Source organism: Montipora capricornis, chromosome 4, assembly GCF_036669925.1.
Source record: "Montipora capricornis isolate CH-2021 chromosome 4, ASM3666992v2, whole genome shotgun sequence".
Lineage (NCBI taxonomy): Eukaryota > Metazoa > Cnidaria > Anthozoa > Scleractinia > Acroporidae > Montipora > Montipora capricornis.
In genome coordinates this window covers 56324461-56336960 of record NC_090886.1, presented here as the reverse complement: position 1 = coordinate 56336960, position 12500 = coordinate 56324461, and the positions used below count along the sequence as shown (strand labels likewise).

Sequence of the window (12500 nt, the reverse complement as noted above, 5' to 3'; positions counted from 1 at the left end):
GTAAGCTAAAAGCTCAAATCCTGATTTGAATTGATTGATTGTTTGTGTTGGGCCTTAACTTACCTCGATAACTTTTAGACGAGTAATTGGCGGGTCCGCAGTAACTGGCTTGTGCTGACAGTTGCGGTGATCCTTCCCCTCGTATCAATTTGTTGTCTTGTCTATTATGCGCATGCATCTAGTTTGTTTGTTTGATTATTTGGGTTTTCTTGGGCGAAGCGAATAAAACAAAATAATTTAATACCATGATATTTTCCTTGGCTTTTTTGTTTCCGTGTGGGACATACCTACGTTGAATCTTATATATCTTGCACCTCTGCTGACATATGTGAAAGAAGAACTTTACACCTTGTTGAATTGCCAGTAGACATACGGTGCATTAACGCTCATTTACTAATGCTTTCTCGAGAGAAATAATTTATTAACTGGGAGCGATTCTAGATTACCGGTCCACTTTAAATAAGCTGCATTTCTGTGGGCCACCATGGTTAACTGAGACAATGTTTATTATAGATCATGGTGAATAGAACTATTGGTGTCTTGACATGAAAATGAAACTAATTGTGGGAAGGAAGTGAGAGAGTGAGGGTTACTTTAAAGCTGTAATGCAAACTTACTATGGAGAGATTTCGTTTTATTTTATCAAACACAGAACTTAAAGCAAACAAAGGCTAAAAGTAGTGACAATGTTGGACCATGTCCTGTGTGACTTTTTTCTACACTGGAATTAAACAAAAGCCCTCCTGCAGCTTGTACACCTTTTGTTTGGTTTGGGAAATAGTAGTCTCTTATCTTTAATTTTCATCATGTGTATGTTGTGGTTCAATTTTTTTTTGGTTGACAAATTTATCAATCCAGTTCAGTTTTGGTATTTCTTTATGTAATATTCATTATCATAAGCTGAGACAAAGGCAATTCAAAATTGAACTGCTTTAATAAATTTTGAACTTGAAAAAAGTTCAACCACAACATATACATTCTTACAGTGGATTTTTGAGACTTGCTTAACTTGCAATAAATTTATTATTGCTTCCCTCCGAACAGTTACACACAGGGTTCGTGCTACTCCTTGAAGTCCTTGAAAAGCCCTGGGATTTAATTTTGGACTCCCAGGGCACTTGAAAAGCCCTTGAAAAAAAGGATTGGGTGGTAAACTGCTTAAAACTCCTTGAATTTTTGCTGGGGTTAAAATTGTTGAGATTGCATCATGCTAAGTTAAAGAGGTGGTTCAAGAGTTGAACCCAAATTTAACTGTTGGGGAATGATAAAATGCAAAAAATAAAATGCCTGTGCATGCACTTAACTCGAAGGACATTGGAAAGAACATCAAGGTGGCTTTTTCAGCAAAGAAAACACTGAACCACAATGTATGGCATGGAACTCTTCTGACAAAAATTCCTTGAAAACTTGCAAAATCCAGCATGAACCCTGTACACATCTTTCTTATGCAAACTTGAAGACTATTGCTTCCACAAAAACTGCTGTCTTTTTGGCAAGACATGCTTACATGTACATCTGTGGTTTTATTTTCAGTTGATCCATATTGCTGGTGTTGTGGTTTTAACTCAGATGTTATTGCATCCAGAACTTTATGAAGAAAGGTATTTTGAAACCTATGGTACTGCACCTAGGTCAGGTAAGAATCTCTTGTACATGCAAGTGTAAGTGTTCGGTTAGTTGTTTAACCCTGCTTTGCAATGGTTGACAGATTTTTGCTGTCTTTTTTTAGCTGACAACTCTGTGGCACTGGCCATTGCGTTTTTCTCCTTTCTCATCACAGTTTTGCTGATATATGGAGCCATTACAGTAAGTTTCCATAATAAAAATTTTATTATTGTTGTCAAATTTGCTGTACCTCCCAGAATGCAAGCCTTGGTTATTTACTAACCTGGGTTCACTTTGTTGTGGTTCATACCCTTTTGATATAATTTTTTCGTCTCCTGCAAACTTGGTGTAAGATTCACATTTTTAGAGGAGTATATGTACATGGTTTTGTCTTTCAGCGTCAGCCAAGTTATCTCCTGCCATTCTTTTGTTTGCAAGTTTTTGATTTCTGTGTGAACCTCTTGGGTGCTGTTGGAGCCATCAGTTACATACCTGAACTGAAACTCATGCTGAAGAACAATGTAAGTACTTGATTAAATTTTATTGATTGTGAGAGTTTTAAACAAACGCAGTACCTGGGGTACTGTACTGTTGTACATCAGGTTGGTGAGTCAGTGGTGAATAAAATTTGGTATCATTGAACTTTACGAAGAAATTAAGGAAGTAGCCCCTGTTCCAGGGGCACTTTTCTTGAAAGTCCCGAACCTTTTTGGGCCTTTTCCGGGTGTCACAATGCTCTCTGTATTTTGAGAGCATAGATGTTTTAAGTCATCAAGCTTCTAATCATTTTGCTTTTTGTTATTTTTAAAACATGTTAAAAGACAACCTTATCAAAACAAGTGGAAGGCATTTTCATAAATGGCCTTTCGACACCGTAAAGTTATCGGGACCTTCGAGAAACAGGCCCCAGGTTTTCCTTCAATACACTAAAGTCGTGTTGCTGTTTTGCCAACCTCTGGTCATTGTACACAAAAGTTGAAATTTTGATTGTTTGACAAATGTCGACTTTCCTTCAATGAAAATGGTCTCTCTTAACTAGTGGCTAATTTTCAGAGCTTATTTTGTTGTTTGTCATATTGTAGCCAAATTTTCCTCTTGGTGAAGCCATGGACAAAATGAACATGAGGACTCTGATGATGACTGTTGTGTTAGTCTCTGTTACTATTCTCTCTATCAAAGTAAGTCTTGTTCAACAAAGAATCTTAACCCATCATTTTATGGTGACCTTATAGGTTAACAGAGTCACAAATTATTAGTGAGTTTTTAAATTCAGACTAAAACTATTTTGGACCAGCTCCTCTGAGACTTGGGCTAGAAAGAGGAAGTAATAGCTTGCCCAGCTGATCTTGGAATTAAATTTTCATCTCACCCTGAGGGGAATGCTTAAATATTTATCAGAAATAGCAAAAATACATGTATATGTATTTCCACCAATGTGTTATGTATGTGATCCCAAAATTTTCAGGCTTTCCTTTGTCTTTTGCTAAAGTAGCATTCATGAGTGATGACTGCAAACCCAACACTAAAATGTAAAGGACCATTTTATGTACAGTGTGCTTACACAAAATTATTTCCTTGAAGTCTTTTGCTGAATGAAAAGTGAAATGAAGACTGACAGGTGGAAATAACCTCACCTGTTTTTCTTTGATCCTGATAGTTGCTCTTTCATGTATAATATGTCAGTCTTGTTGTGCAAGTGTCAGTCCTGTTCTGGCATTTTAAGAGTCTTTCATGTTTAAACTTATTCTTAAGGTCATCTTTTAATTTGTAGGCATATTTCATTGGTTGTGTGTGGTCTTGCTACAAGATTCTGGTGAATTTCCGTGTTAAGCAGGCTTCAAATTCATTTTTGTTTCATGTTCAGTCTGAGGCAAATGAGGTAAATTTCCATTTTGTGATCTATCAGAGATTCATTCAGGCTGGGAAAATACACCAAAATATCATTGGTAAGAGGTTCACTCTTACCTGCATGATATGTTGCTGTGAAGATGCAACTGAGTTATGGGGCTGTTTCGTTTACATGTAGCTTGTTGGGCTGGAATGAGGCTGTACTCTCTTCAAGATGGTCACGAAGAGAGCTTTATATGACTATAGACTCTCAAAGCTCAACATAAACCAGTCATGTAGATTTTTACCAAAAGCATTTTGTAAGAAGAAAGACCCTGGAAATGAGGTTGCATTGAACACACAAAAAGGTTCTTTTGATTAGAAAATGTTACACAATGTAGCTGTGCAAGCTACATGTACACTCAAATTCAATCATTAATAAACTTTGTGTGCATACTGTACATTGTATATGTGTGGCAGGGTGTTACGAAAAATAGTATTGCGTGACAAGCGTTACTGTCTCGAACCTTCGCGAGAGTTCGTAGTTTGTTTATTTTAGGTTCATGCGTAAGCGTTTCTAAATCGGTGTGTTTTGTAATCTTTCTATAATTAGATTGATTACTAATTTAGAAAGTTCTAGAAGTTTATTGTCAGAGTATATAAGTAGACGAGTACAAGCGGAGTGTTTTTCTAACTAGTTTTTCACAAGCGAAGAGAGTTGGCGTTGGCCGTGTTTAGTCAAGTGTGACAGAAGCTGTGTTTATTCAAGTTGGCGGAGGCCGTGTAAGTTTGTCGAGTACGTGTTATTTAGAGTTTTACTTCGTGGAAACTACGTTCATTTTGGAATAAATCTTCTTGTTGTTGTTCCGACAACCCTGCGTTCAGTCTAGTGTGCAAGCTACCTTTCCTCAAAACACACGAACTCGTAACATTGGGGGCCTGTCCGGGAGAGGAATTCATTTGTTTGCCGACTACAGAAACCAGGAAAGGACAATTCAAGAAGAAGTTACAAAAAAAGTAAGAAGAACTGTACAAGAGAGTATATTGTGTTTTTACTGTGAAACACTGCTATGGAAATGGAAAAGCTTTTGCAGATGGGAAAAGAATTTGGATTGGAAGGAGCAAAGCTGCTCGAGTTTGTAGAGAAGCAACAAAAGTTAGAACAAGAGAGAAGGAGGGAAGAGGAAGAAAGAGAAGAAAAACGCAGACAATATGAACAAGAAAGAAGGAAGGAAGAGGAAGAAAAAGAAGAAAAACGAAGACAATTGGAGGAAGAAAAACAAGAAAAACGAAGACAATTGGAGGAAGAAAGAGAAGAAAAAAGGAGGCGGTTTGAAGAAGAAAAAGAAGAGAAACATCGATTACTTGAAGAAGATAGAAGAAGAGAAGATGAAGAGAGAGAAACTAGGCGGCAAGAACGCGAACTAAGAAAATTGGAGATGGAAGCCGAGCTGTTGAAACAGAAAGAGGCTATTGAAGCGGCAAAAAGAGAACACGAGTTGGAAATTGCACGTTTGGCTGTGGAGAGTGCTGACGGACGTCCTGAAGTGAGAGAGGATCGGGCTAAGGCACCTAAACTCCCCTCGTTTGTTGATGGTAAAGACGATTTGGACGCGTATTTGCAGAGATTCGAGAGATTTGCCGAGACAGCTAAGTGGAAAAAAGATGGATGGGCATCGAAGCTCAGTGCTCTGTTGTCTGGACGGGCACTAGAAGTGTATTCACGTTTATCGGAGGACGCCGCTAAGGATTATGACAGGGTAAAGATTGCGTTAATGAAGAGATATGACCTTACCGAAGACGGCTATCGTCGAAAATTTAGAGCATCCAAACCAGAAGTCGACGAAAGTCCGGAGCAGTTTATTGTGCGACTGGACAGATACCTGTTACGTTGGCTAGAGCTTTCGGATACTGCGCGAACCTTTGATGGTCTTAAGGACTTGATCGTGAAAGAACAATTTATTGACTCTTGCCCTAAGGATTTGGCAATTCACCTGCGAGAAAGGGCACCTGAGACCCTAGCAAAGATTGCGAAGATCGCTGACCAGTACTTGGAGGCTCATGGTAAACATTTGTTCAGCTCAGCGAGCAGAAAGCCAACAGTGCAGCCTGAGAGGGACGAAGCCAAGAACATGCAGATTAATCCACCAGCTCTGCATTGCTTTAAGTGCAACACCCGAGGTCATAAAGCTGTCAACTGCCCAACTCTAACAAGAAAGTGTTTCCTATGTGGTAAGCAGGGACATGAAGCTAGAAACTGTCGGTCAGGTGGACGCAGATCAGGAGGACAAAGTAAGGATGGTAACCCTGTACAGCGCGGTCAAGTGAGTGCCAGTTGTTTAGTTCAGCCCCCTGAGGTTAAACCTACTGATGAAGAAGTTAAGGCCTGTATTAAAGATGATAAGTTGCTGTTAGCCTGTGGTAAGAAGATTCCATTGTTGAGTAGTGCTTGTATTGAACCGTTGACTGGAGTGAGAAGTAAAATGCCTGTCGTGAAAGGTAGAATTGGAGAGAAGCCTGTTGATGTCCTGAGAGATACTGGTTGTAGTGGAATTGTAGTAAAGAGGGACCTTGTGTCTGAGGATCAGTTTACTGGCGAATTTAATGTTATGCTGCTCATTGACAATACGGCAAGGAAAGTTCCCATCGCAAAGATTGATGTTGATACACCTTATCTCAAGGGCCAAGTGGAAGCGCAGTGTCTTCCCGATGCTGTTTATGATTTAATTATTGGTAATGTGCCAGGCGCAAGAGCCGCTGACGACCCAGACCCAAGCTGGCAAGTTCCTGTACAAGAAGCTTGTGCCGTAACCACGAGAAGTCAAGCTAAGAAAGCTGGAGAACATATTCCGTTGAAGGTACCAGATACCAAAGAAAGTCCTGTAGTTGATAGAGAAAAGCTCAAGCAAATGCAGCGTGATGACGAGAGCCTACAGAAATTTTGGGAGAAAGACGACGTAGTTGTGAGAGGCCAGGCGGAGACTTCATTTGAAGTGAAAGGTGGAGTTCTGTACCGCGTCTACAAGCACCCTTATGTGAACGGAGGTAAACCCCTGAAGCAGGTTATGGTTCCAGTGCAGCTGAGAAGTCGAATAATGGAACTAGCGCACGGATCGATCATGGGAGGTCACATGGGAATAAAGAAAACGACTGATAAGATTCAAAGCGCGTTTTATTGGCCAGGCATTCAAGGGGACGTGACTCGTTATTGCAAGTCCTGCGATGTATGTCAGAAGACAGTTAACAAGGGTTCCGTACCGAAGGTTCCCCTAGAGAAGATGCCATTAATTGACAAGCCATTCAAGAGAGTAGCAATCGACCTGGTTGGACCTATTGTTCCCCCAAGTGAGGACGGTCATAGATATATATTGACATTGGTCGACTTCGCAACTCGTTATCCTGAAGCTGTCCCGCTGAAGAACATTGATACTGAGACTGTGGCAGAAGCGTTGGTGGATATCTTTAGTCGTTTGGGAGTGCCTGAAGAGATCTTGAGTGACCTTGGTACGCAGTTCGTTTCTGAGTGTATGAAGGAAGTGACGCGGCTTTTGAGCATTAAACAGCTCACCACGACTCCTTATCATCCTATGTGTAATGGCCTGACGGAAAAGTTTAATGGAACAATGAAGAGCATGTTAAAGAGATTGTGCAGTGAACAGCCAAGACAGTGGCATCGCTATATTAACCCGTTGCTGTTTGCATATCGTGAAGTTCCCCAGGGGTCTACTGGTTTTTCGCCGTTTGAGTTACTGTATGGGAGAGCTGTCAGAGGACCGATGTTTATTCTCAAAGAGCTTTGGACGAAAGAGCTGGAGGAGCCTGAAGTAAAGAACAGCTATCAGTATGTGTTTGAGCTACGCGAGAAGCTTGAAGATACCCTCAAACTGGCGCACACCGAGCTTCAGAAAGCCCAGAACAAAGGCAAGCATTATTACGATCGAAAGACTAAGGTCAGGAAGTTTGTACCTGGAGATAAAGTGTTAGTGCTGCTACCGACCGACCACAACAAGCTCCTAATGCAGTGGAAAGGTCCATTTGAGGTCAGTGCTGTAGTTGGTCTCAATGATTATAGAGTGAGAGTCAAAGGAAAAGAGAGAGTTTACCATGCTAACCTACTGAAGAAGTATTTTGAGCGAGAGGATCCTGTTTCCGTTGGAGCAGTTGTTGTTGAAACGAACTCTAACATTTGTAAGAACGAACATGTTGATAGTGAATTAGAAGAAGTTGACCCTGTGGATAGTATTGATTTTCTGGAGATTGGTGGTTATGTCGCGAAAGAGTCAGTCAATGATGTGACCATAGGAGATAACCTTTCTGATGAGCAAAGAGCAGAGTTCATGGACCTTGCAAATGAGTTTCAAAGCCTGTTCACAGAAGCTCCAGGCACAACAAGTTTGGCTCAGCATCATATCAAGCTTACATCCGACCAACCAGTTAGATCAAGACCATACCCAGTACCGTATAGCTTAAGAGAATCGCTGAAGAAGGATATTACAGACATGATGAAGATGGGAGTCATAAGAGAATCAAGTTCGCCCTATGCTTCGCCTGTTGTAGTTGTTAAGAAAAAAGAACAACTCAAATCGTGTGTGCGTGGACTATCGTAAACTGAACAAGTTAACCGTGTTTGATCCGGAGCCTATGCCAACTGCTGAGAATTTGTTCCAGAAGTTGAGTGGTGACAAGTATTTTACCAGAATTGATCTGAGCAAGGGCTACTGGCAAATTTCTATTCCTGAGGAAGATATACCGAAGACCGCTTTTGTGACGCCTGACGGATCGTATGAATTCCTGAAGATGCCGTTTGGTATGATCAACTCCGCAGCGACCTTAAAGAGAGCCATGAAGAAGCTATTGTGTGGACTGGACAACGTTGAATTTTATTGGGATGACATTTTGGTTCACACCCGTACGTGGGAAGAGCACATCAAGGCGCTTCGAGAGTTGTTTAGAAGATTATTAGCTGCTGGAATGACCATAAGACCGACTAAATGTCTTTTTGGAGTCAACACTGTTGCTTTTCTTGGTCAGCGTTTGGAGGAAGGGTTAATTGGTCTTCATGAAGACAACGTGTCGAAGATTAGAGATGCTCCAAGACCAACTACTAAGAAGCAGATAAGATCGTTCATGGGTTTGGCTGGATATTACAGAGATTTTATCCCTAACTTCGCAGCATTAGCAGCCCCGCTGTCAGACCTCACGCGTAAAGGCCAACCTAACAAAGTTGAATGGGGTGAGGCACAGGAGAAAGCCTATCAGAGTATCAAGGCCCTCCTAACAAAGGAACCAGTCCTTCGACTACCAGATTCAAGGAAAACCTACTTTCTGCAGACTGATGCTTCAGACACTGGTATTGGCGCTGTATTAATGCAGAATCATGATGGCAAGCTATTCCCCGTTTGCTACGCAAGTAAGAAATTGTCAAGTGCAGAGCGCAATTATTCAACCATCGAGAAAGAGTGTTTAGCCATTGTGTGGGGATTCAAAAGGTTTCATCTTTATTTGTATGGAGTTCCCTTTGTGCTACAAACAGATCACGAGCCACTGAAGTACATGAACAGTGCGAAGTTTGCTAATGGACGCCTAATGCGTTCTTCAGAGTTACAACTTCTTCAGAGTTACAACTTCAGAGTTGAGGCTATCAAGGGATCTGAGAATGTAGGAGCAGATTATCTAAGCAGAGTAGAGGAATAACTTAAGAGACACTGGACTGCCTCCTCAGTTGGTACTATTTAACTAATTTTTCGTTGTTAGTAGAAATTTAGGAAATTTCTTCTCAAGAGGGGGTTATGTTACGAAAAATAGTATTGCGTGACAAGCGTTACTGTCTCGAAGCTTCGCGAGAGTTCGTAGTTTGTTTATTTTAGGTTCATGCGTAAGCGTTTCTAAATCGGTGTGTTTTGTAATCTTTCTATAATTAGATTGATTACTAATTTAGAAAGTTCTAGAAGTTTATTGTCAGAGTATATAAGTAGACGAGTACAAGCGGAGTGTTTTTCTAACTAGTTTTTCACAAGCGAAGAGAGTTGGCGTTGGCCGTGTTTAGTCAAGTGTGACAGAAGCTGTGTTTATTCAAGTTGGCGGAGGCCGTGTAAGTTTGTCGAGTACGTGTTATTTAGAGTTTTACTTCGTGGAAACTACGTTCATTTTGGAATAAATCTTCTTGTTGTTGTTCCGACAACCCTGCGTTCAGTTTAGTTGCAAACTAACTTTCCTCAAAACGTTCGAACTCGTAACACAGGGGATGAATGGCAACTCTCCCATGTACTTACTAGAATCCTTTTTTTGTAACAGAATCAGAACTTGTTGCCAAACTATGAGGATGCAGTGAAGGATACTCCTACAGAGTCACCACCACCTTATACCTCAAATTAAAACCAAGACAACATTGGATTTTGTCAGCACTTGGCATCCATTTGTGGGCTTGGCTCTTTAAAAGTTTTTGTTTCAGTGATGTAAAGTAGAAGTAATCACTTGTAGCTGAGACGTTTTGCAAAATTATTGTGTTTGAGCAGTAGTAAGCTGATTAATTACCACTATAAGGAAATCAAATCAGTTAAGTCTCTTGCAAAAGAGCAAAGTGCTATATTCAAGGTGTTAGTTTGAAATAATTTTAGTTACCATAGAAAATTTATCATGTACAAGAACAAGTAAAAGTAAAATGAATGAGGTTCTTTCAAAGGATGGCAAGACAGTATTCTTAGTTTCTTGCTTTAAACTGCTGTATGAGTTACGAGAAAATCGGTTTTAGAGCCTTCGAGGGCGAGTTGCATGTCAGTCACGAAGGTTGTAAACTACTATTAAATAGAGCACAAGTCTGAGTTGAAAAGCAGAGTTAAATACTGCTCAGAAAGATACTAATAAAACACTGTGTTAATTGGTGAAAATTTTGTATGTTTACTACGTATGTTATGCCTAGCTTGATGTCAATGTGTTCAAGTGTATCTATTCCGGAGGTCAGTGAGTGACAGGTGTGGAAGGCGCTCGATGGGGTCAAAAGGACTGCCACTGGGCCTGATGCCATGCCCTATTGGGTATGGAGGGATCAAGCGGAAATTCTCACAGGCGTTGTTACCAAGCTGTGGAACCTTTTGCTCTCGTCTCACTCGTGGCGTAAGTCTTGGAAGAGGGCTAATATTAACCCCTCCCCAAGATTGATGTGTCTAAAAGAAGCGGCAACTACAGCAGTATCAATGTAACGCTGGTTATTGCAAGGGTGTTCGAAAAGGTTGCTTATCACCTCCACGCTGTCATTTGAGGATAGTCTTGCACCTTCGCAGTTTGCATATAGAGACGGAGGTAGTTTATAAAGCATGTGTACATACCTAATTGCCATGTCAAAGTCGGCATATTCATCCAGACTGTATGAAAGAAAAAAGAAAGCTTGGCCATCTCTGCCATCTTCAGAAATTAAAATTGAAATTTTTGGGTGGCAAGAAGTACAGGTAATGGCATGTTTTTGAGTGCGGAATAGACCGTATTCATAAATGGCGACCAAGGAATTATTCTTTTGTCCTTGTGCTGATCGTCCTCACTAGCCTCACTTTGGAGCAAATATTCTTTTGAATTTTGTTCGTGGTAACGAGGCTAGTGAGGATGATTAGCATGAAGACAAAAGAATAATTACTTTGCCGCCATTTATGAATACGGTCTATATGGCCATTTGTAGCCTCGTTTATTGCCTCGTCTTGCATTCTTCTGAACTGTTACCTAAAAACGGCATTTCTGTTAGGCAATCGGAATGAAAAATGTAGAATCCAGATTATTATGGCACAAACAGGTCTATGGTTACTAAGCAGAATCACCCAAAAATCAGAAATAGGACTACAATTGTTGGCGCTCCATGGGCGTAAACTGGGTTACCTGTGGTACGTGTTACACAAAAATAGAAGGCCATTAGTTGGGTGGTATTGAACTGCAGCGTTCAAGTTAATTTTTTCAAGTGGAGGGTCATTTAGACCAATTGAGGGGTTACCCAGACATCGTGCCAGCAGTCAGTGGTCCTTTGGTTTACTTGTTCACGCGTTGATTATTTTATGTCCTGTCCCGTTTTGAGGTATTTTATTTTTTTTAAGCTTTGGTAATAAATTGAATTCAAAGATAACAAAACACTCTCTTCACTAAAACTCACTCAATTTTTCTAGTCTGCAAAAATACTAACTGCAAATTGCTCTGACGGACGTTTTCCTGCATGTCATGCACGTTTTGTAGTTGCACTAGCAAACATTTATTCCACACACTAAGGAAGGACTGCTTCCGCTTCATAATTACTGGGTTGCCTATGGCAAACCCAGTCGAGGTCTGCGTCTAGTTTGTTTTCTTTTTTTTATTTATTTTATTTATTTATTTATTTATTTATTTTTTTTTTTTCGTGTCGGTAAAAGTCTTGCCTGTCACTCCCCTGGTAAGTGGTGTCTTTGTGCATAGAGCCTTCTGCGCGTACTTTCTTAGGATCGAGAGGGTAGTGGAACTGCGTAGATTTCTCTGGTGGACACAGTAGAATCATTAACTTAGCCTGCAATGGCGTCGAAAGTCATGTAACGCGAATGGCGTTTTAGTGGATCCTTAAACAAAATATACCCTTATGGAGCTCAATAATGGAAATTCAGCAAGAAGGGTTCACAGGCCTGTTGGAAGCGTGCTTGAGTTTCAACAAAATGAGCCCCAAAATCAGTGAAAACTTGTGACGCAGATGAATAATAAAGTGGCTGCTATTTCCAAAATGATGGAATTACCTTGTGATAAATAACGTCGTACGCGTCTTGGAGAGTAAATTTTGACTTTGCATAAACAAGAGTTGGGCGATTGTGATCTTTGTTTTGACTTCGCTCATTTCATTTCAAACTTTATAACACTTGACGGAAAAAGAAACTTACAAAAACCCGGTATCTTGCCATCATTTGACACAGATGCTTCACTGTTTGGCGCGTAAACATGCCAGGGAAACTTAATCACGGCGCCCGCTGAATTCCGGCCATGTCACTTTCGATTTTGCAATTTACTTGAACGTAGCAAAAATCTCCCAAAATGTTGTTTTCATGTCGTAAATATTTTATTCTCGATCGACC

The 12500-nt window shown here is 40.5% G+C and overlaps 1 protein-coding gene across 2 annotated transcripts in view; it reads left to right on the top strand.

The window, feature by feature from the left end:
* The window catches only part of LOC138047608 (lysosomal-associated transmembrane protein 4A-like), a 10547-nt gene extending 228 nt beyond the window's left edge, over positions 1 to 10319 (top strand). Inside the window, exons 2-7 of one of the 2 annotated variants that reach the window (XR_011131878.1) lie at positions 1534 to 1636; positions 1730 to 1806; positions 2004 to 2126; positions 2688 to 2783; positions 3377 to 3913; positions 9674 to 10319. Coding sequence is in view for 1 of the 2 variants with exons in the window: in XM_068894531.1 (XP_068750632.1) it covers positions 1534 to 1636; positions 1730 to 1806; positions 2004 to 2126; positions 2688 to 2783; positions 3377 to 3484; positions 9727 to 9807 (588 nt within the window). In the remaining variant the exon portion in view is untranslated. The remainder of the gene's footprint in view (positions 1 to 1533; positions 1637 to 1729; positions 1807 to 2003; positions 2127 to 2687; positions 2784 to 3376; positions 3914 to 9673) is intronic. The other variant, XM_068894531.1, reaches the window with a different exon arrangement.
* The last annotated feature ends 2181 nt before the right edge of the window (positions 10320 to 12500 follow it).